The sequence below is a fragment of the Populus alba genome, chromosome 10 (genome assembly GCF_005239225.2).
Source record: "Populus alba chromosome 10, ASM523922v2, whole genome shotgun sequence".
Lineage (NCBI taxonomy): Eukaryota > Viridiplantae > Streptophyta > Magnoliopsida > Malpighiales > Salicaceae > Populus > Populus alba.
The window spans coordinates 15488330-15512560 of record NC_133293.1 but is presented as its reverse complement, the minus strand read 5'-3'; the positions used below and the strand labels follow the sequence as shown (position 1 = coordinate 15512560).

Here is a 24231-nt window from a genome sequence, read left to right as displayed (position 1 = left end):
TCCCTAGGCGTGACAAGGATGCTGAATGCTAGCTACCTCCTCAGTTACCTTCTCCCTCTTCTCTTGACAGATGTTTCATTTTTAAAAGCTAAAACTTATAACTTGCAATGCATGCATCTAGCAACATTGTAGTTTATATTATTATTGTTTGATGTTGTTTTTTAAAGTGTTTATTTTAATATATTAAAATAATATATATATTTTTTTAAAATTTTATTTTTATCATCATCACATCATAATAATTAAAAAATATTAAAAAATTAATTTAAAATTGAAAAAAATATTTAAATGTACAGTTTAGAATACAATGTTAAACAGGATATAAAACATGTCTTAACAATTATTTTTTTGCTCTGTAGATATAAGTAAAAAAAAATTTATGACAGTTAGTAGTTTATATACTCTTGTGTGTTCCAGGAGTAATTACTTTTAAAATAACTACTCTTGAGTAATTATTTTTAAAATTGATATTAAATCCAGTACATTATATATTTTCAAATGAAACGCTTCTTTATTTTATTATAAAACAATTTATTTTTGGTTTTTACTTTATTCAACAAGAATAACAAATTTCAACAAGAATGTTACAATTTCTCTAAAAAAAATGAACGAAAATATGGAACAGAAATCAAGACACAAACGATGAGCTCTATCTTACGTCATCCTGTGTGTCTGTTTTTAAAGAATGTTTTATTAAAATACTACCCTGTCACAAACCTCTTATTGCCCGTCGCAAGTTTATCTTTGAAAAAGTAAGACACGTGTCGAAATGAGAGGGAGAAAGCAATGGTGAAGGTAGCTAGCAGAAAGATTCTTGAAATCACTATTTTAACACGGTACAAAAACTATAAAATAAACTTGAATGGTAAAAACAAATCATATAATTATAAAATTGTAAGAAATTTTAAAATACATTAAAAAAATTCATGCTTCAAATAAAAATTCATACATAGTTCAAGTATTTTAAAATACATGATTCAAATAAAAATTCATACATAACTTAAATGATTTTTCATTAACTAATAATTAACAAACTTAAAACAAACAATCTGCTGGTGTGTTATATAAACTAAAACAGATTCATCGCAATTTATTTATTTTGTATGAATCTAAATAAACAATTCAAATTTATAAGATTTTTATCAAATATTTTAACATTTAAAATAATATATATATATATATATTAAAATTTTATTTTTTATATCAACATATTAAAAAAATCTAAAAATCTAAAAATTAAATTAATTTTAAAAAAATTAATTTTTTTAAAAACAACAAGCAAACCGCTAAAACAAATATAAAGCAATGTTATATTCCAAAGAAGTAGAGTAAATTGCAATAGACAATTCTCTTTTACTGTCAAGATCTACACTCAATTTAATCTAACTAAATTGCAGCTCCAAATTATCTAGAGTTGATACTTGATAGAGATTCATCGAACAACATGTTAGAAGGGGTAAGTTGCCCAACATGCTAGAACAAGGTAGAAAAGACATGAAAAATGACAGGCGCCGTCTAGCTTACGCAAAAATTAATTTAAAATGACAAGGAAACAATAACAATGAACAAGTACATGTTGTCGGTAAAATGCTAATAGTCAATCGACACCGGCAATAGTTAGTCGACACCTGTAATAGCAATTATAATTTATTTCTTGTCGGTAAAATCATTAAATCGATGGTAAAAACGTGATTTTACACGATCTCATTTTATTTTACCCGTTTTTACTTAATGTAATCTGATTTTACTCATTTTCGAGTTTTATAAATAATTTAGCACGTAAAGCTTATATTGACTTATAAAATCCTATAATTTTATAAGTTAAATCGCGATTTTAACGATCTTAGCTAGCAATCCTTGATAAGGGTTATATTGGAAATTGGAAACATATATAAATAAGATCTGAAAATACTAGAAAAAAATCATACATGTAAAAATGAAAAATCCATTCCCATCTATTTACAGCACTACATCATCACACAATAAGGGCAAAATGCCCTTAACAGGGATGGAGCCTCGGCAGCAATGAAGACCCAAAGACAAGATAATAATGGATCCTGGGCTCTGTAGCACGCCACACATCCTATATCATACAATAGTATATCTGTAATGACTAAAACTGCTACTTCTCTTAAGCAATTTACTATCTTAGCAACCATAAGAGGAGATCTCTCGTAGACCCTCAGGCTTTCCTTCTCTCAAGCAATTTATAGGAGGAATAGTCGCTGTTTCTTGAGTTCCATAAGCATTCCAACAAAATGGATCATCCACCAACTCACCCTCTTCAGGGAGAAGCTCGACCTCTGATAGCAGTATATTGGTGCAGGCTACTGTGTCACTACAGGCGAAGTGTATTGGTGGGGTTCTAACATCGTACGTGCCCTTAATGTTCCTGTATGTCACGCCTGTGACATAGACAGCTGAGGTCTCGTTTCGACAAGCCTTTGATAGGCAGTAGTACTGGTCTATGATAATGCAGTTCCTAACATTCTCCATTTGGATGTTTTCAAAGTTTATGTCTGATACACAACCCGTGCCGCCCTGCCATGTCTTGATCCTTAGCCCATCGTCTGATTCTTTTATTATTGTGTTTCGGACGGTTATGTTACTCACGCATGCCTGGGAATTGTGTACTCCTAGGCTTCCAATGCTACGGAGAACAGAGAAAGAAGCCACAGTTTTAGACACTTGATGCAAGTGAAATCCAGCAAAATTTTGAAAAATCATGTGCAATTGTAACTTCAATTTTGCATTTGATGTGGAAAAAAGAACGATAATAAACACACTCAATCAACAGGCCATGATACCTTAATAGACGAAACATCAAGTTTTTTTTCTTATAAAAAGGCAGCGAAAAAGATGAACGGATGAGCACACCAACGATGTGGGTGGAAAACATTTCTTGTGTACTCTGTTTTTTTTTTTTTTTTTTAAAAAGCAACCTTTTAATTACTTTTGTGTGATAAATATTGCAGTAGATCGACAAAATGGCATTTATCAAACGCAAAAACTGACATATGGCCATCATGTTGTAGGGCCAGACACAGCCTTTAACGGTACTGAGAAGGGACCCAAAAAAGTTGCTTCGCACAGTGAACTGGTAGTTAAAACAACCATGATGTCAATTTAGTTGAAACAGATAGAAATTGTACCTGATCCCGTGACTGGGACCACAAGTGAGACCATCAATATCCACATTTGAGCATCCTGTTCCGATTGATATGCAATCATCACCTGTTTAAGCCTCCATTATATTAGAGATGGCTTGATAGCAGATAAATAATCTGAAATAGAGAAATTATATTAAGTAAAATGTTTTATTTTATTCTTTTTAATTTGCCATACCATTGCTAATGAGAGAATCGTATATGCCGACAGCCTTGGTGTTCTCTATGTGGATCCCATCAGTATTGGGGCTGAGTTTAGGAGAAGATATGGACAGTTTTTTTATCAAAACACCTTCACAGCCATCAAACTTCATATGGAATTGAGGACTGTTTTGGATCTTCAAGCCACTGACAGCCAAATTGGAGCTCATGAAGAACCGAATTAACTGAAACATCAACAAATTTTTATCTGTTAATGCATGGCAAAATTATGTAGTAATTGATCAGTTTTTACCTAAATTACTTGTGGATTATTTTCACTTACCGCAGGGCTAACACATGGTCCTTTTGATGTAGATCCATTAGGACCCTGAAATCACATCATATTGCGACAGAAAACGTTAATGTGGTTCCAGCACAGAATTAATGAAACGCAGAAATTTAATCAAAGAAAGCTTACCCGGTGAGGTTTGCAGGGTAGATCCCACCACTTATCTCCATTTCCTTCAATGGTTCCTTCTCCTGTGAGAGTCATACCGTCAAGTCGATAAAACACAAGCCATTGCTGCGTGCTATCCTTCTCTGGCCAGGAATCCGGTCCATCCGGCGGCATTAGGAGCCCATCCACCTATTCACGTTAGAATTCTCAGCAAGCCAGGTCCTACTAAAACATACAGAAACAACGTGGATATAATTATTCTTACCTGAAACACAATTCCTGGCTTGCATGGACCTGAGAAAATAGTTGAAGTGATCATGAAAGAATAACCGGAAGGAGCCAGAATAACACCAGATTCCACTCCACAAGCTCCTTTCCAGGCCTGCCTGAATGCGTTAGTGTCATCAGTGGAACCGTCACCAACTGCCCCATAATCCATGACATTGAAAATGTAGTCTGAACTTCTGTTGCCAGGATCCTTCGGATAAGGGTCTGAAGGGATTGAAGGAGGTTTAGAAGGGGATGAAGGGGCAGTAGGGCTTTGAGGGGTTGGAGAAACAGGGGGCTCTGTATTTTTGGAGCCTTTGTTCTTTGGCTTGTGGTGACGGTACCTTCCTTCTACATTGCTGGAATTATAAAGCAGAAGGGACACTGCAATGAAAATGGCTAAAATACCGCGAATGATCTCCATGAAAATGGAATGAAAGATGGTAGTGTGGGCAGTGTTCAATACTGCGAAGAACCAGAACAAATCAAGAATATGTCAATGCAAGACAATAATAAGTTCAGCTTCCCTGATCTTGTTATTGAGAAACAGCATAAGAGAGCCAGAGAATTTTATACAAATTTTAGGGGCCTCAAGTGAAGTAGCAAAAGGGATTAATTTATACTCCTGTAAAATGACCTCCAGAAACTGTTCTGATGTCTATCGTTGACACGTGTCATGTTCCAGTTGATTGAAATATCTTTGTCTTTTTAATAACAGTTTGGGATAATTTGGAGGATGGCTTGTCTGGCGAATGTACTTGATTCATTCTTCACTAGAAATCAATGCTTTCATCTAACCTTTTTATTTCTGTCTGTCATTTTTTTTCTTTTTACAATTTGTTTTAGTTCTTGTAAAAAGGTTAGGGTAGGACTGGGAGGGACTTGCATCGCCAACAGAATTACCAGCTTGTGAGCTGCTTTGAGGCCTGTATTTCATAGTGCCAAAACCAGGTGCTGCATTCTTTTGGCTTCTGCTGCGGGCAAGGCTTCTAAACAACTAACAAGCATTCATACATAAACCTCTTTTCTTCTTCTAGAAAGGGAAAAAATTGTGGAAATTATGTCTTGTCCTGTTCATGCATAATCTATGTGTCGCACAGGAAACATTTCATGCCATCATTATGCATCCAGACTTCAAGTTCATTCGTTGTCATGATCACTAAAGTTGGAGAGTTCTTAGTAGCTATTTGCAGTCAATAAGGAGTTAGAACTCAAAAACTTGCGACAGCTTAAACTAGTTCAGCTGTGCTTGTTTAACTGTTATAATGAAATGATGATGGTTCTTCCATCCAGCTATTTAAAAATCATTATAGGATATAATTTAGCATAAAAATAACTTCTGGACCACGATTCCAAACTCATTTATAACAAAAAGGGCTATAATTAAGCTGGCTGTTCCAAGTGACTAGATTGCAGCCCTTGAGACAAAAGTTATTGCCTGCGATTGAAGCCAAAAAAAAAGATCCATGAAATGCATATGCAAGGAAAGCTAACAGAAGCAACCTAGCCTAATACATGGTGTCAACTAGAAATTAATTGGCTCTACATAAAACCAAAGGGTGATTTTGGCCATCCCATATCTGGCATTAGCCCGTGTATTGTACGTGTATAAAACCCTGAAGAGAGGGAAACAATTCTTAACACTTAAACAAAATATTGATTGATTGTACTGTTTTGCAACTAATTAATTAACAAGTTAAGTACTACATCTACCAAACCCTTGTTGCAGAAAGAGAACTTAGCGATTCCCCTCTGTATTATAGAAGTTCTTTTAGCCATATTTTGAACACAGGCAATCAACCTTCTTATGCATAGCAACCGTTGTTCTATTTTGGTTTATGACTAGCTACTCGTTAGGCTTTTCGATCATTATATATGTATCACGCCATTAAAGGACTCGTCTTTGTCCCTCTCACGGGATTAATTCTTCACTTCAATTAGGGAAAATAAGGATATCACATTGGCATATTAATTACATCATCCGGTCATAATAATACATGCACGACTTAACTCTAATTCTGAAAGGTGTAACCCAATTAATCAAGTTCTAGATTTGTTTCTCAAAAATTACTAGTTCGAGTGCCAAAATCTTAGGACTACCAGAGATTTACATGATTATTAATTTTAAGGTCTTAGAGGATTAGTTGATGTGCGCTCAAACTGGTCCGAATAGCCATGATTACAAAAACAAAAAAATACATGCACGATTTCATGTGATTCCATTAATAGCTGCTGATCACCTGGCTGCTCTCTCACTGTGCAATAGAGAAACAAGAAAAGGAGAAACTTCTTATTAATAAAAAATTATTGTAGTAGCCATATGGTAGTTCATGAATGTTGTGGGTTGATGTAAAGAAAATCAGTGGAGACTCCCGTGACTCTTTATTATTTGTTAGCTCTTTGTGGCCAATACAAGTTACAAGTAAGAAACATGCTGTAGGTCCACGACGAGAGAATTAAATCATTCACGGGTGAATCCAAGACCTATGGTCCATAACAAAAACTAAAAATTCAAAAAAAAATGCTAGCAGTCTCTCTCGCGAATGACAGAGAAAACAACATGAACAAATCGACTCTTATCACTCACGTGACCCCTTTTCCAAACAACACCTGCAAGCAAGTTGATAGCTTGCTTGATGAATGTGCTTTTATGTTTTTTTTTTTTTTTCAAAAAAAAAAAAACCTTGAAGAGGAGGGCTTTAATTATTTGTAGGTGAAAATCGGAATTTGCGGGTTTATGCACCTATATGTGTTTGTCTTAGTCTGTCACATGCGTACTCTTCTCACGGGATGACTAGATAAGGGGCTCAAAAGTCAGGATTCTGTGATTTTTTTGAATTTGGGTGTGCTCTCTGTACGTGATCGATCGATCCCCTCAAGCATTGATGTTTGAGTTTGTGGTTTTAGCCATGACACCCCCACATGATGTCCTTTCTCTTACATGTATAAGATGGCCTTCCACGCCCCACACGCGCTATATTATTGGTCTGGTAGGCTCAAGCAATGGGCCTGTCTATGTGGGCTTTTTCTATCACAATCATCATGTCATTCAATCAGTTCTTGCGTCTCTAATAATACAAAATAACAAAAGATAGCCAAATCTTGTACTCCTCCTAATTGGCTAGTTATTTTCTGGTTCCTTCCCGTCTCCCACCTTCACAGTTCCAACCGAAAATAAAAATCACATGCAGCTTAGCAATCTGATGATTTTGACGAATTCAAGGTGACGCGCTGGAGTGGGAAAGATCTGGGAAGAGACAGGTGTCGGCGGCCATGGTTTGGATATTCATGTGTGTCACGGGTGGGGGAGGGTTAAATAAAATTTAAACTCTACTTAGATTCTTTATGCAGGGTTTTGGATGCATTAACCAGATTTTAGAGAAAATTTTTAGGACTATATGTCTATATCACATTTAACCCTTGATTTATTTTTTTAATGTAATAAGTATTATTGACACATGCGTTGCATGTGAATTAATAAATATTATATAAAAAATATTAGAAAATCAATAAAATACTACTTAGGAATGAAATTTGAATAAAATCATGTATAGAAATTAAAAATATGACCATGATTTTTTTTTTATATATAAATTGTTTCGTTTAAATGAATCTTCTTTTAATATCAAGGTAATGATGAATAAAAAATCATCAAAATTTTATGATTTTTTCGTCAAAAAAGTAAAATAACAAGGATCTTTGTGTGTGTGTGAAGGATCAAATTTAATAGTTTGATGTATTTTTATTATTTTAATTACTGGCTTTTGTTGATATATTTTTAAGCATTTTTAGAGTTTTAATATTCAAAATAAAGTATCAATAAGGTACAATAAAGGTTAGGGGTAATTTAAAAAACTTACTTTATGGTATTATTTAAGATTTTATTTGATTTATAAATAGTTTTATTATGGAAAATGGGATTAACCTATGTTTTAGGAATTACATTAGTATTAAAAAATATCTTCCTTTTATATACAGTAGGAATCTTTATAAATTTGGCGTGTAGTGTTTTTTTAAAGATATATAAGATATAATATATTTAATATTTATTAATAAAATTTTCTAGATACATTGTTAAGAATTTAAATATATTTTTGTCAATCAAATATTTCAACATATAATTCATGATTTTATAAATAGTTATGGACTTGTTGAGTTATTGACACCTGTCATGGTGATCATCCTCTCTTGTGAAGGGAATCTCCGTGTAGAGATCAGCAATACCATAAAATCTTTTCCATTTGGCTGTCTGCTTGGGGTTTTTCTAATTTTCAATGCTACATGTTTTCTTAGAAATTCAAATCAACAATTGAAATCGCGAAAGAGAATTGAAGAATGGAACTGAATTCATCAGTTTTTAAATAAAAAAACTCACCTCAGAAATAACATGGGAATAGAAAAATAATTCCCTGCTTGTATAACATGGAAATAGAAAAATTATTGTGTAGAAAAATCATGGTGATCATCCACTCTGCATATTTTTATTTATTATTGTGTAGATTTGATTTTATAACATGGAAATAGAAAAATAATTAAAGCAAACTTACATCTGTACTGTGTAAATAATAATTTTTTAATATTTTAATTAAAATCTATTTTTTAGTCAGCGAGTTAGACAAAATTATATATTTTAACTCATAAGATATGAAGAAAAGAAAAACTTGGGAAGGATAGCATAAATTTTAAAGTATCCATAAAGGGTTCGATTAGTGACCCAGTGGCATTGATGTTCCTTTCGAGCATGGCAGCGATATCGATATGAACAGCATCCCGTTCGCCTAGACTGGGAAGGATGGCATAAATTCGAAGCTTGACATTGCTATCGCTATGGCATTTATTCACTCTTCTTCTTCTTCTTCTCTCTTTTTTTTTTGGCACAGGCATTTATTCACTCTTACATTCAGTATTTATGTCTACTTTGAGCCCAAATATTTTTCATATTTAGATTATTTGGAATGCTTAGGACTACTTTTTTTTTTTTTCCTCATTAGCGAAGTAAGTTATGGCAGAACTTTCTCTATCAACTTCTTAATTTGTCCATTGATATTGAAATATAGTAAAGTAGTGAGTTTGGCCAAGATTAAAAATAGTTTTTTTCTCGCCCGAAATTATGTTTTTTATACAGTTTGCTAAAAGTTATAATTCGTCAAATTATAAAGACTTCTAATTATAGTAACAATCAAGTTCTTGTTACAGGATCGAACATCGTTCGTTGTTTTTACCCCCTCGGCAAGTGGATGGTGCCACTGATTCATGGAAGCTTCTTTTTCCAGATGCAGCCGCTTCTTTCTCACTGAAATCATTGAAATACAATATTGATGAGATTCTTGAACACCAACCAAATCATGCAGTAGGTCACCCTGCTAGAGCATTACGTGTTACGTTGATTCTAAAGGATGCCAGAAAATGAACCTTCTTCGATAACAGGTAGAAGAGTCTAACCACCATCACCACAACCTTCTGGAAATGTCTCCCCACAACAGCAGTTGCCATCCTCCACAGGCTGTAAATTTCATGCAGTTCTTGAGCTTGCTGGGCTTGGAACATCTGTTACTGAACACACACCGAGGAGATTTTATACCTGTCGATCCAGAATCTTCTTTTAGCATATTCTACTGATTTTAGCAGGTACGACACTGTCTTTGAATTGATTTTTCATTCTTTAGAATGATTTGTCAGGTTACCATCTTCAATGTAGTTTTACAAGGTTGAGCATCAGGGGTGAGCAAGAGCTTGTATTAATTGTTGATTTCAATTTTTTTTGTTTTTTGAATGCATGCTTGGTTGTCTCGTAAACACTTCTCTCCTAATGGTTTTAGTGGATCCCTTGTGATGTTCATGGACATCCAACTGACTCTTGGTATGTATTTTATACTTGTTTTGTATTTTTGTCTCATGGTGTTTGAGTGCAGGTTTTTGGTTTACTTTAAGGATTGCATAGATCAAGAAGCTGGAACAGAGTATTACTATTTATATCCAAGATCCAAGAGCTCCAGATGAATGCCTAGCTCAGTGATTGTAGATGATATCATTGAAGTTTCTGTACCAATTCTCTCAGAAATTTTTCCCATGTCTGATTTCTTGTCACTAGCATTATTAGGAGCGTGTAGATTATGTACTAATTCTTTTTTCAATTATCTGAATTGAAAAGTTGAAAGGGCAATTTTTTTCTTCTGGTGGTTACAGCCTTCATGAATTTTGCTGGGGCAAATTATATGATACAAAAAACAACCGTTGTGTCAGTTGATCCAATTATTCAAATTGGGTATGCTAAAACCTATCTTGAAACATGGCTTTTGCACAGATCAAACTTGTTTTTATCTAATATTCTTCCAATTACAGTGTTGTTAACATCTCAGAAGTTCGATTCAAAGCCTCAATGGCTATGTCACGTAGTCAAATGCTAAGAGGAGTGCTTGGGTTCTGGTCTCCCTCGATGACTGCTTTGGGCAGCACTGAAAATATGCCTGTGAGTGATACACTTCTTCTTCTTCTTCTTCTCTCGAAGTTCTGAGATCTTCTTTAAATGTTTTGACTGGCAAATTCCCCCGAGCATACACGACTACTATCTTGAGTATTGATCAAAGATTAGAATACTGAATAATTTGATCATCAATTATCCAAATATTGCCTCTAAAAACACAGCACATTTTTCGGTAATTTGATCCCTTTGTGCCCTACTGTTCTTAGTCATTGCTAATGTGGGCTTGGTATTTTGGGGAGGCTTATTGTTGGGCCGCTGCCTCCAATCCATAGCAAATTGCGTGTTCATTAAGCTTAGCACTCGTGTTTTGAAATATATCCGTTGTGTTATTTCATTCTGCTATCCACTCAAAGTTAAATTTCTGTTTTCAACGTGAAAAATTAATATTATTTCATCGGCGCAAATGCCTTTTGCATATATATATAATATATATATATATTTTTTTTTTTTTTGGATTCGAGAAAACCCTATTTTTCGAAAAGCACACTTTGTGGGTTCAGGTAAGTGAGTAAAACCCCGGCTATTCCAGGTTCTTACAAAAAATGCATGTCCTGACTCGAACTCAAGATCTGCTGTGGATCTCAAACACTTTACCACCTCGCTACCCTCGGGGACGCTTTTGCATATTATCACAATTGAAATGCTGAACATGAGTTGCCTTCTCTATGTTGATCAGGTGAGATAAAATCAAAGATTTAATGAGAGCATTTGCACGAGACAAAGTACTAGGATTGGTATCGCTGTCTCAAACATTGAAAAGGGTTTCTTGGCCAACCTCTTCAACTGCTCTCTGGTGTTGATATATTGGGCATTGCAAGCAGTGCTCCTGGACATACGAGTAAAGGTGTTCTATCGATGGATAAAAAATTCATCCAGATTCGGCAGAGACAGGTCTGCTATAAAATCTTGATTTATCTTCTCTTTTCTTTTCCGTATGAGTGAATAAATAGACTTTTAACTAGATCAAGAACTTACTAGTGTAAATTATAAGCACTATGTCCTGAATGATTAGCAGCCTCTGTGTTGTGTATTAAGGATGAAGCATCCAATTACTGGCTCTTCTGATATGAATTTGAGTAGGAGTCTCAAGCGATGTACAATGTAGACGGAAGACACAGGAGTCTAGTATGTTTCTGTGCTAATTATGGTGTATATGCATATGTTCTTCGTCCTCTTTCATATTGCTTCTTAGCATCACATGATAAATCACAAGGCCCTAGCTCACAGTAAGGCCTGTGTTTTCATCGACCATCCGCTCCAGCAAGCTTGCCATGGCTCCTGAAAAGGAAGCCCAAGGAATTTCTTATGCCGCTTCATCCCGGAGACAGGGTGAGTGCCAGGATACCAAGATTTGGCTGACATTGAAGGATTTCTCATCCCCGCCCTGATACCATTCCTGCCGCATGTTTTTGCTTTGTCCCACACGATATATCCTTGTGCCATCTTTTAATTATATTCTGGAATTTTGAAATTTAAATTTATCTACCAGGAGAACAAGGGTGTAGAGGACCTTGGTGATGTCATTAGGGAGGGAGGTGGAGCGCTAGCAAAAGGCCTGTTTAGAGGAGTTGCTGGCATTCTAACAAATCCTCCTGAAGAAGCAAAAAATTCAGGTTTTGCTCAGGGAGTTGGAAAAGGAATAACAGGTGCAGCTGCCCAGCCAGTCAGCTGGGCTTCCTTGTGCTCTTACCGGCGATGATTTGCTTCGACCTTACAATGACTGCAGAGGCCAGGGACAGGTAGCCTTGCTCGTGTAATTTACAGATCATGGTTTGACTTTTCTGGTCTTTTAATGAGTTGTCGTGATTCCGATGTACTAAGAATCCGACAAATTCTTTCATACAAGTTGGTATAGATAGATTGAATTGCTTGCATTTAGATGTATGTATGCACATCTAGCAGGATAATTCTATTTAAGATAGTAGGGGGGGGGGGGGGGGCACGTGAAGGAAAGAAAGATAGAATTACTTGCATGATTTTTTTCTTTACCTGAATAAATTACGGACTCCCACAAAGTTTTTATGGTGGGAACTTATTTTGGACACCTATCCTGGTATCTTTTTAAAACACACAGCACTCCGAGCTTATTTAATGTTACTAGTTCATAGATCTTAAGGTTCATTTATTAATCACGTGTCATGTAAATATTACCCCTGCTCTGAATCCCTTCTGCATTTTTCTTCCCGAGGGTGCAGCTGGCAGAGTCGGCTCAATTTTTAGCCAGGTTGATCATGTCTGTTTCTATTTTAGAACACACTGTTTGAGTTTAAAACATAAGGTAGCTTTCGAGCTGCTTCTTTTTTTTTCCATGTTTTCACTGCTCAAGGTCGAGTTTGACCCAAATTTAAATGTATTGAATCGAATCAACCTACTAATTTATTTTTAGTTATGTTTTATTTGAAAAATTAGTATTTAATATTATTTAATGGCTTTATATTAATTAGAAGGAAATCGTATGATGACGTAACATTTATAGAATTTAATCGCAATCTCAATTTTATTCTTGATGAAATTTTACCTAGTATTGTTGCACGCTCAGGAAATCATGAAAATTATAATTTTTTTCGAATATATTTCATATGTGATAGAATTACAAATAGTTTAATAGAGCAATAAAAAAAATATTTTATATAAAATATTATTTATTTCATAATATAATAACAATAGTTAAATTTACAATATTTAAATTAAAAATCATCAATATTAATATATATATTTTTTAGTTATATTATAACCTAAATTTAAAAACATTCTTAATCAAACATATTAAACTATTTTTTTTTTAATTTCAAATTCAATTATAATTTTAACTAAATATACATAAATATTAAATCAACTTTAAATAAAAATATTTTTTATAAAATAATATTTTTAAAACACGTAAAATAACAAAAAGCGCGTGGGAAGTTTGCCTTGTCAGATGCTTATGAAGATCACTCTATGCTGCCTGAAAGAAATATCATTGCGGTGACACATCGAAGAGTAGTGTTAAACTCCTTGACAAGAAACATGAGTGCTGTGTTTCCTTTCTTGTCCATTATTGACCTTTGCAGGCAGGGCTCGCCTTGAGAGTGAAGCCTAGTATTGTTATTGTCTCGAATATTGTGTCTGGAAACATATTTGTAATTTTCAGAAATGGCAGAAAATAGGCTTAAGATACTTTTAAATAGTGAACAATTTGTTTGTAGTTTGAATGGTAAAATCTTACTAATTAAAAAGTGAAATTGAAATTATGTAAATCGAGAATACGTACATGCAAATTAAATGTTTTGATTTTCCTTTCTTTCCGTTTTTTTTCCTTTGATTTTTAATGGTCTAAGGTATCTTTGGGTTAGCCTTTTGGTTCATAACAAGGTCAGATTTTGGATCAGAGATTCTCACGTTCATAGCATTTTTATTTTCGATTATGTTAAAATTATTTTTTGAAAATAAAAAAATTATAATTTTAATGAATTTATAAATAAAGAATAATTAAAAAATAACTGTTATTATATTATTTTAATTATAAAAAATAATTTTAAAAAACAACCGGCTCTATCTCATAAAGAAAACCACAAGTAGAGAATTAGAATGAGTTCAATTTCGTATTAAATCTATGGTTTGCAAACACGATGAGAGAATATTTTCTTTCTTGCTCGAATTGATGCAAGCGAATTGGGTGCTAGAGCATCTGGCACCAGAGGATTATTATTTTAGGTAAATAAAACGTGTGGACCGCGTGTTTTCTTTACGAGATTCTTCTCCCTTCTCGCTCGATCCAGAACTTTCTTTATGGACTCCAGGCTGGGTCCCCGGATGCGTCAATTGCACGCCTAAATCGTACATATCTGAAACGGAAAACCTAAATCCAGCCGTTCACATTCATTGTTCCTTGATCTGCTCCGTACACGTGTGAGAGCCCAACTCTATTCTTCTAACCATTATAAACCAACCTCTGCGTTCCTATAAAAGCAATCTCTAGTGTTCTGTAATTCTCTCATCTCGGAAACCAAAACACAAATCCTGCTCAGAAAAAAAAAAAATTGTCTGTTTTTGAGTTCTGTCGAGCAAGAAGGAGATATATGGTTGGGCTAGAATTCGAGATTCCTAGCGCTTTCGATCCATTTGCCGATGCCAAACAGTCAGGTGGCGCAGGGACCAAAGAGTATGTGCACATACGCATACAGCAGAGGAATGGAAAGAAGAGCTTGACTACAGTTCAGGGTCTACCTAAAGAGTTGAGCTACGAAAAGATCCTCAAGACTCTCAAGAAAGATTTCTGTTGTAATGGGAATGTTGTGCAGGACAAGGAACTCGGCAAGGTCATTCAACTCCAAGGTGATCAACGCAAGAACGTCCAGAATTTCCTTGTTAATCAGAACATTGTGAAGAAGGACCAGATCAAGATTCATGGTTTTTGAATCAATCTAGTATTTACTACTTCTAAATTATTAAGTGACTGTGTGTGTGTGTGATCTTTTTCTCTCCTTTATGCCGCTGAATTGTTGTTATTGTAACAACAGTAATGCGTGTTTTCAGTTTCAGCAATAATAAGAGTAATACTTTCTTAAACTTTTGTGTCTGTGTTGAGCAATCTGTGATTTCTCCTTCGCTGTTCGGAAAGCATGTGTGGTCTTGGAATTACGAGTTCTCTAAAGACAAATAAAAAAATATTAATTAATTTACACCTTCATGTAGACTGTGGAGAGCACGTCTCACAGGTAAGATGTATTGTCTCACAGTCACAGGTAAGATGTATTCTAAGTGATTTTTAATATATCAAAAAATTATTTATTAAGTTTTTTTATATATTATTAAAAAATTATTTATTAAGTTTTTTTATTAAAAAACTACAGATTAAACACATATTTAAAAATAGATATAAACATTTTAATGGTTGTTCCCAAAGTTTTCAATACCGTTGTTGAAGACCTTTCGGGTTTTTAGTTGGTACGAAACTTTTTTGGTGCCGACAACTTTTTTTTAATGTTCGTTTCCGAGTTAGAATTATAATAAATATATTTATTAATGAATTCATTATCTTAACTTTAATTGTTTAAATATTACCACGTGTAGCGTGGATAAATTAATACATATTATTGAATATATAAATATGTTTGAAATTATTTTGTAGATGTTTGTAATCACTGAAAAATATGAATTGATAAATTAATTTTTTTATAAATATTAAGTAATGGTATTTAATATATATATATATATATATAATTAAGATAGATTAAATGTAATGAAGTGAAGAAAAAATTTGATTAAAAAGTCACTATTAATATAGCACATAGCAAATTAGGAAGGCTAATGGACAAACATCTTTGGTGCTGGGGGCAAGATGTTATGGAAGCCCTGATGCGTGCTCGAAGTTGAGACCTTTTCCAAGACTGAATTCGTGGTAATATAATGTGTAAATTGTTGTGAATATGTTTATGGTTAGATAAATAAGGTAAAGTCTATGAAAGTCTTGGTGCATTAAATGCACAGGATAATAAAATTATCATAATATGATCAACTTAAATTTTTATGAATGATTTTACGAATCTGGAGATTAAGCTTGAAAAATGATGTTTTTGGTGTTTTAATTTTTTTTCCAAATAATTTTGGATTTTAATTACTCTTAATACTTGGATTTGAATTCGTTTTTATCAAATCGTTTTTTAAAATTTTATATGAATAATAGATGTGTTATTTTTTTTTTCATAGAATTGTTGAATTACAAAATTTTTATAAAAAAAGCAGGCTATTCTGTTTATTTCTTTATAGTTTCGTTTTGTAACCTTGAGACCTGAGAATTATAGTTTTATTTCAAGTGTTTCCATAGGTTATGATATTGTCTGGTAGGTAATAACTACCACCGATCTAACCGCATCATTGTTTTTTACCTAGTTTTTTCATTCTTATGTTTCTAAAATATTTATATATATTTTATTTTTTTATTTTAAATTAATATTTTTTTAGATTATTTTGATTTGTTGACATCAATAATAATTTTTAAAAAATAAAAAAATATTATTTTAATATATTTTTAAATAAAAATAATCATAGCTATATTTTTAAACAGATTTTAAATATCTTCCGGGTATAAACGGAATAAACCATTACTTTCTATCTGCCTCTTATTAAAATAAAATAAAAAACTGATCAAGGGAGTTAATTCACTGCACACATAGACAAGAGGATAAATAGTCATTATCGTAATTAATTGGAGACAATAAAACCTTTTAATTTTTTATCTACATAAAATAATAATTAGAATACCTTTAAAATCAAAATAAATCTAGCTGAGATAAAAGGGTTTATTCATCTTTTCCTTTAAAATACACAATGACTTTACTTTATTACTCTTTGAATCATTTTTTTTAAACTTCGGACCAATGGCTGATTCGTCTTTTTCTTATGGTTTTTTTTATAATCATGTCAAATCAAGGGCATTCTTCTTAAAACCCGTGACTTGGAAGCCCAAATGCCCACCAAAATATCTGGGAGTCCATCAGGGAGTTTTCTTTTTAATGAAGTTCATCAAGACTTCAGACTTCTGATCAGACAAGAAGGAATCTTTCTATAATGACATGCTACAGTGAAGCTCAAGGTAGGAAATATAGCGAACAATCTAGTAATTACGTGGCACTAGTTTTATCAGTGCCGGATCATGTCTTCTTAAATCTTAATGTCCCATTTTCAGACAACCGCAGAAACGACGCCGGATGTATGTAGAAACAGCGGTTGCTGATTCTAACCAGCAGCATTGGTGACCCTTTAGTTCCCTGAAAATGAAGTTTCAACCTCGAAGATCAGCACTAGCAGCAAGCTCAAAAACCCATTCCAGAAAGAATAGAAGTAAGTCCAGTTTGCTTGTAACTGTTTCTTGAACAGCTTCAGTTTTCTTCTTCTCTGCTCTCTTTGCATTTATGTTTGTAGATATGCGAAGATTTGGTCATTTGAGTTTGGTGCTTTGCATTGTAGGTTTCGTTTAGTGGCTAAATGGTTTCCAAGATCAACATAGTAGCAAGCTAAAAAAAGTCCGTTTTAGCATTTAACAAGTTAAGTTTCCTCTTCTTGCCGTTGTCTCTCTTTGCATTACCTGTATTTGAGGTTGTTGCTTTGTTTGTATGTTTCTCTAGTCACTTAAATAATTTCATGTTTCTGCTGCTTGATTGATTCATTTGAAAGATGCTTGCATTTGTACTTTTTTTTACTGGTAGATGTTTGTAAAAGCTTTGAACTTTTGTTCTTAATTTCTCTTTTTAAGTTACAAAAATGGATGAAATAATATGATAGGTAATGATGGTGTGTGATTTGGTACAGGAGGTGATTAAGATTGTGCTTTGATATGTGAAGATGAAGATGATCTATTAATTTATTAGTGCTAGAACTTGGTAGTTGTGCTTTGCTACTTTGGCATAGTTCCTGCGAATAAAGATGAAAAGAATGGAAAACAGAATTATGGGTGTGTTCCTAGAATATGATACATGAAAAGCTCAGCTTGCCTTTTCAAATTGGCTCTAGCAAGCTTGCTTGAGTCCGGTCTTTTCATTTGCTTGGATTTTATCGAGATTTGTGCCATTTATTTTATTTCTTCTGCCGTGCTTTCTCTGATTTAAATCAGCTATTTTTTGACCGGTAATGTTGAAAACTCTCTCAAATCTATCATCATTGGTTGGTTTGGACAGAGTAAAGATTATAACAGAATAAGTTCAAATTGAAGGCGAAAATTCAAGAATGAGGCTGCATTCTTATTTGCAGGTTTTATTGCTTATGACAGTGCTACATAGATGAGCCTGATTATTTGGGATGTGCAAGAATGAAATCATTGAAAATAGCTTTGTCAATGTTCAAAATGAAGAAATGGTCCGGAGGGGTTGTGATAATAGCTCTTGCAATAATTCTGGTTTTCAGTTATAGCCTTATGGGAACTCGGACACAAAAAAAGCAGTCATCATATGATTTTTTCCGAAATCATCCAGCTGGTGATTCTCATTTGAAGGACAACCATCCTGCTAAATCTCCTCAATCGGAACTGAAGAAAGCAACAAAACCATCCAAGAAGCCACATTATATAAATGTTGAAGGGCTTAGTGATTTGTATGCTCAAAACAATATTTCCAAGGATGAATCAAATGCCCTGGTTGTTTGGTTTCAGATGCGTTTGCTGCTGTCAAGGTCTGATGCTTTGCCTGAAACAAATCAGGGGATTAGAGAGGCTTCGATAGCATGGAAGGACTTATTGTCCAAAATCAAGGAAAACAAGGCTGCCCAGCTCTCCAATATTAACAAAACAGAGGATAAGAACTGTCCATACTCTGTAAGCACAGATTTGACAAAATCAAGTGGTGAAACAATTCTTGATATCCCTTGTGGTCTAGCTGAAGATTCTTCCATTTCAGTACTTGGCATTCCAGATGGGCACAGCAGAAGCTTTCAGATTGAACTTCTAGGGTCTCAACTTCCAGTGGAGTCAAACCCTCCTATTATCTTGCTGTACAATGTGAGCCTACCTGGAGACAATATGACAGAGGAGCCATTTGTTGTGCAGAATACATGGACTCAAGAACATGGCTGGGGAAAAGAAGAAAGATGTCCTAGTCATAGATCTGTTAACATCCCAAAAGGTATAAATCATTTTGATTCTTTCTTGTTTGTGACAATGCATTATCTGGAGTCCATACCTGCAGTTGTTCTAGAATTAATGCAACTCCCATGTTTTAACATTGTATTGCTTAAACATTCCATAATTAAATGCTAGACGCAAACATTAATAAAACCCGTTGTCCGTGTAGCCATTGGACTCGTGGCACTTGGTAATCCTATGTGTTATTATTATTTTTTTAATCTTGTGAATACATTAGTTAAATTAACTAATGATGCTTCGGTTTACAATGTTTTCTTGGTAGGGACCATCAATAAAATAGTGCTGATATAATTTAGTTAAGCAAGTACCTTAAAATGGAAATAGATATGATCTAAAATTGGAATATCCATATTGCTTTGGTCAGGAGTCCTTTCATGTGACAGCAATTATAGAAGGGAATTATGGTACACGTGCTGGTATTGTAGAAGGATGCTGCTTCAGTTTTAATTTCTTCTTGGGCTTTGCTTCATTTCCCTCCACAGATCAGGCTGTTTTATTTATCAAATAGTCTATCATACAACACTGGATCTGGGAAATTTGCGCCTGCTTTGTTTTGATTTCCTTCACGAAACTCATCCTTGATTTGAACTGTTATAATACTATGATCATGTCTTATATTTTGGATACCATCATTTTATGACAAGCTTTAGATGCCATAGAGCTGGTGCTTGGTTACATTTAAAAAGAATTTTTCATAATCTTCCATTGGATTGCATTTAAACTAGCATAGGATTATAGCACCACTGTTTTAGGGAAAAATATCATGTCAAGTACTCTGCTGCGGTAACTGTAAACAAATGTATCTGCTCTCTGTCTTGAACATATTTCAAATTTTGTCTGGTTTTTGTAATGGACTGGAACTCACTTACCTCGTTGAACTTAAAAGGTGAAAAACGAACGTGAGAATAACCTTATCATTAGAACTAGCATCCTAGTCCTTTTTGAAGGATATTTTCTTTCACACCACCTCTTTTCCTAGTTGCATCTAATCCCAATGCCTATTCCCCCTGGAAAAACACTCCAGTACTCCAGGATTACCCACCACTCCTTATTCCATAACTTAAATGAAGCCATATGTACTCATTGACAATCATCATTAAAATTACTATGATTCAGGTGATTTAGGAAAATAGAAACAATATATGAAAATACAAATAAAATTCATATCAACTTTAATATGATATTTCAATTAGTACATGTGGCTTTATTTAAGTGGATGGGGTATGGAATGGTGGATACTTCTAGAGTATTGGAGTATTTTCCATTCCCCCACCTTTTTACATGGAAAAGAAGTTTGAAGTTAGATTCTTGAAATAGCAACATTATCTAAAGATTCTTGAAATAGCAACAGTAATCTAACCTATTAGTTAATATGACAGTTGATGGACTTGTGCTTTGCAATGAAAAAGTTGTCAGAAGCACCATGGAAGAAAATGGAAATGCCAGCTCTGTTGGTGATGTATCAGCCAATGTTTCCCAAGGAATTGCCCATGAAAGAGCTAATTTCCCATTTGTTGAAGGAAATGCTTTCACTGCTACATTATGGGTTGGTTTGGAGGGATTCCATATGACAGTAAATGGAAGGCATGGAACATCTTTTGTGTACAGGGAGGTAAGGTATGGTGTTATAAACAGTTAAAAAAATTGGAATGATAACTTGTTGATATCATATCAGCTTCATAGTAGCGAGCATCCCATTGGATTCACTCTCTATGTGCAGAAACTTGAACCATGGTTAGTGAGCGGGGTCAAAGTGACTGGTGGTGTGGACATCTTATCTGCCTTGGCAAGAGGGTTGCCTGTACCTGAAGATAATGACTTAGTGGTGGATGTTGAGCACCTGAAAGCTCCACCGGTAACAAGAAAGAGACTTGTAATGTTGATTGGGATTTTCTCCACTGGAAATAATTTTGAGCGTCGCATGGCACTGAGGAGGTCTTGGATGCAATATGAGGCTGTGCGCTCAGGGGATGTAGCTGTGCGATTTTTCATTGGCCTGGTAAGTGATGAGTTGTAGTCCGTGGTAAATTTCACACGCACACACACGAAGACAATCTCCATATTCTTCTAACTTCCAATGTGCTATATTTTCTGCAATTTAGATTGCATTTTAGCTGTATGTGCAATGTATTGGTTAATGTTTCTTAATAGTTGAAATGCATTAATGAATGCTGCTTCCTGAGACTGCCAATCTTATGTGGCTCATGCTAGGTTAGCCTTTTTTTCTGATAAATATTGGGTAAAATAATTTATAACCATTTAGCATCTTTGATAATTTAATTTGGTTTTATGCAAATCATGCCTAAGATGTGCAACATGGTTGCATTCAGAAAAATTATTTGATAAATAATTTGGTATTTTTCATACCTGCAGCACAAGAACAGTCAAGTCAATCTTGAGCTGTGGAAAGAAGCCCTGGTATATGGAGATATCCAATTGATGCCTTTCGTCGATTATTACAGCCTGATAAGTTTGAAAACAGTTGCAATCTGCATTATGGGAGTATGTAATGATTTGTACTTAAACCACTTTCTCAGTCTCCTTTACCTGTTTTGTTACTCATTTATCTTTGCTGAATATGCAGACCAAAATTCTCCCTGCTAAATACATAATGAAAACAGACGACGATGCTTTTGTTAGGATTGATCAAGTACTCACAAGCCTCAAGGAAAAGCCATCAAATGGTCTCTTGTATGGTCGCATATCCTTTGATTCATCGCCTCACAGGGATAGAGACAGCAAATGGTATATCAGCAACGAGGCAAGCACCCCAATTCCTGGCTGAGTTGCATATTGATTATATTTATTCTGCTGCATTCTGATTCACCTCTTACCCGGATAGTTTTTTACTTTATTTTGCTGAATGTCATTTTTGGCAGGAATGGCCACATGATGCATATCCACCATGGGCTCATGGCCCCGGTTACATTATATCACGGGACATTGCAAAGTTCATTGTCCGAGGCCACCAGGAAAGAGATCTCAAGGTAAATTTCTCTTAAAAGCTGAGAAATGCTATTGCAATATTCATTAAGTGTTAGGATCTGCTTTGAGTGGTCTTGCTTCTCTCCTATGCTTGGTAAGTCACCCGTCACATATTTTTATCATTTAAATGCAAGCATGAAAATGTGGAAAGGTTTTCCTTAACATCTAGGGAACTGCAAAAAAAGTTAATGAAGAATTCAAGAAACAAGATCATGTTTTTTGGTTTCCAAGTCGAAGAATACTAAACACCTTCACGTTATGTCCTTGGAGTTGATGCATTTATTTCAAGCATAAGAAAAGAACAATGGAGCTACATCATCTGTTGGTTCTTCTTGCTTTCTCTTAATTACCTTTCTGCTTTTTGTCAGCTTTTTAAACTAGAAGATGTTGCGATGGGCATATGGATTGAGCAATTCAAGAACAGTGGTCAAGAAGTGCATTACATGACCGATGACAGGTTTTATAATGCTGGATGTGAAACAGATTATATTCTTGCCCATTATCAAAGCCCAAGGTTAGTATTATGTCTTTGGGAGAAGTTGCAGAAGGAGCGCCAGCCAGCGTGCTGCGAGTAAACATCAAACCTCGTCGCAGAAGCTCTGCTCTGTCAAGGTCAAGCCAAAAAGCCTTTTGGAGGGTGTTTTTGCCTTGCAGTTGCCTCAAATTTTGTGGGTTTCAGCTTAACCTCAGTTTTGAGTACTTTTTTTACAGCAAAGATTGGAAAGGATTCCGATGATTTTTTTATTTTGATTTACACTGCCTTTTCAGTTGATTTTTTTTTCTCTATCTCACGTCGTTCATTTGTTTCTTTGTTTGTCATGTTTTACTGTATTTGTAATTGCTGATTGAAATAGAATTGTTTTTAGATTTTGAAAAGCTTCTTGGTCCAAAATCGCAAAGCCGAGCATCCCACAAAATGGAAGTTGCTGGCGGGAAAGAGAGCGGGAGCGTTAATAATACAGCCCTCGCAGTTTCACTGTGGAATAGTAAAATTATTATATGCACTTCTCAAACAAAATTATTTATCTGGCTATTGGTGGTGAAAATATTTTTTATATGATTTATTTGTTATTCTTATATTAATTATCAGTTTTTTATATTTTAAATGTATAGTAAAATGATTTAAATATCTTTAAAATTTTAAAAAATAAAATTGCGTTACATGATTTTTTTTAGTCATTTAATACTTTGGTTGCATGTGAAATGATGACATAGACATTAAAAGCAAAAAAAATTAATTTAACCAGATTCGTGATTTTTTTATATTTTTTTTTATAAAATAATTTTGATATTGTGATCTAGTCACTTGTTTCTAAGATTATTTTTATTTAATTTTGGTTTTTTAGGTTTTTTAATTTATTTTTAAAAAAATTTATCATTTGTTATTAGTTTATTAAGTCCTGAACTTTGTAATTTTTCTTGTTATTTTATATAGAGTTATCCTATCAAGTTATGTTTTTTAATTTTTTTTAAATTGAATTTTTTTTATATTGTTTTTCAACTTTTATTTTGTTGGTAATTAAACTTTAAATTTCTTTTATTTTTTTCTCTATAAGTTTATCATGTTGTAATTTAATTTTTATCTTGTTATCAAATAAAATCTTTGAGATAGGTTAAGAAATTTAAAGAATATTTTTTTATAATATTAGAAAGCATTTTTTTTATTATTAATCATTGACTTTTTTTTCAATAATACTATTAAATAAATCAAGATTATTCGATTAATGAACTAAATCCTAAATTTTTTTCTCCTTTAAAAACACTATTATCACTGGATATTATTTTATATTGGAATAAATTTAACCCGAAATCCGCTGCAGTTTGAACCACCAATCTAGCTACCATGAAAGGGGGGTCACGCTCACGCACGTTTTCCACTTCTTGGACATGTCATGAGATACAAGGAGAGAGAAACTTCCAGTGTGACCCACCTCAGCCATCTGCATGAGCAAAGCAAGAACGAAATCTGATTGGAAGGTAAAGAGCTGTTCACAAGCGACTCTCGTCCCGCCACGTGTAGATAAAAATTGGACATGGAAACTTCGTGCCAATCACTTTCTAAGCTTTCCCATGAATTATAGAACCAACCATGCAGAGCAAATCATGAAGTTGG

At 34.0% G+C, this 24231-nt stretch overlaps 3 protein-coding genes and 1 pseudogene across 7 annotated transcripts; 3 read left to right on the top strand and 1 right to left on the bottom strand.

Annotated features, from left to right (window-relative positions):
* Positions 1–1909: 1909 nt before the first annotated feature.
* On the bottom strand, positions 1910–4634 carry LOC118043246 (polygalacturonase At1g48100). The gene is made up of 6 exons (XM_035051142.2): positions 4031–4634; positions 3787–3954; positions 3652–3696; positions 3346–3553; positions 3153–3234; positions 1910–2650 (listed from the first exon to the last, which is right to left on the bottom strand). Exons 1-6 carry the CDS (start codon positions 4454–4456, stop codon positions 2149–2151), a joined length of 1431 nt encoding a protein of 476 aa, XP_034907033.1. The 5' UTR covers positions 4457–4634; the 3' UTR covers positions 1910–2148.
* Positions 4635–9033: 4399 nt separating this feature from the next.
* Positions 9034–12361, top strand: LOC118043245 (uncharacterized; annotated as a pseudogene).
* Positions 12362–14465: 2104 nt separating this feature from the next.
* On the top strand, positions 14466–15067 carry LOC118043244 (protein translation factor SUI1 homolog 2). The gene has a single exon (XM_035051141.2). The coding sequence runs from the start codon at positions 14578–14580 to the stop codon at positions 14914–14916; it is 339 nt and encodes a 112-aa protein (XP_034907032.1). The 5' UTR covers positions 14466–14577; the 3' UTR covers positions 14917–15067.
* A 273-nt stretch (positions 15068–15340) lies between these two features.
* Positions 15341–22904, top strand: LOC118043242 (hydroxyproline O-galactosyltransferase GALT3). 5 transcript variants are annotated; one of them, XM_035051136.2, is made up of 11 exons: positions 15341–15899; positions 16932–17093; positions 17187–17341; positions 17468–17544; positions 18248–19113; positions 20513–20745; positions 20854–21132; positions 21507–21635; positions 21718–21894; positions 22013–22120; positions 22487–22904. In XM_035051136.2, the coding sequence occupies exons 5-11, from the start codon at positions 18306–18308 to the stop codon at positions 22691–22693; spliced, it is 1941 nt and encodes a 646-aa protein (XP_034907027.1). In that variant the 5' UTR covers positions 15341–15899; positions 16932–17093; positions 17187–17341; positions 17468–17544; positions 18248–18305; the 3' UTR covers positions 22694–22904. The 5 variants fall into 5 exon arrangements, with proteins under 5 accessions (XP_034907027.1, XP_034907030.1, XP_034907028.1 ...); XM_035051139.2 differs by lacking the exon at positions 15341–15899 and having other exon boundaries at positions 16741–17093; positions 18401–19113; XM_035051137.2 differs by lacking the exon at positions 15341–15899 and having other exon boundaries at positions 16741–17093; positions 18175–19113.
* Positions 22905–24231: the final 1327 nt, after the last annotated feature.

Coding starts and splice junctions, on each gene's coding strand:
- LOC118043246 (XM_035051142.2), bottom strand. CDS start 4,456: ATGGAGATCATTCGCGGTATTTTAGCCATTTTCATTGCAGTGTCCCTT. Junction 3,697..3,786: donor TACCCTGCAAACCTCACCGG/GTAAGCTTTCTT, acceptor ATGTGATTTCAG/GGTCCTAATGGATCTACATC. Junction 2,651..3,152: donor GGTCCCAGTCACGGGATCAG/GTACAATTTCTA, acceptor TGTTCTCCGTAG/CATTGGAAGCCTAGGAGTAC.
- LOC118043244 (XM_035051141.2), top strand. CDS start 14,578: ATGGTTGGGCTAGAATTCGAGATTCCTAGCGCTTTCGATCCATTTGCC.
- LOC118043242 (XM_035051136.2), top strand. CDS start 18,306: ATGAAATCATTGAAAATAGCTTTGTCAATGTTCAAAATGAAGAAATGG. Junction 19,114..20,512: donor ATCTGTTAACATCCCAAAAG/GTATAAATCATT, acceptor TTAATATGACAG/TTGATGGACTTGTGCTTTGC. Junction 22,121..22,486: donor ACCAGGAAAGAGATCTCAAG/GTAAATTTCTCT, acceptor GCTTTTTGTCAG/CTTTTTAAACTAGAAGATGT.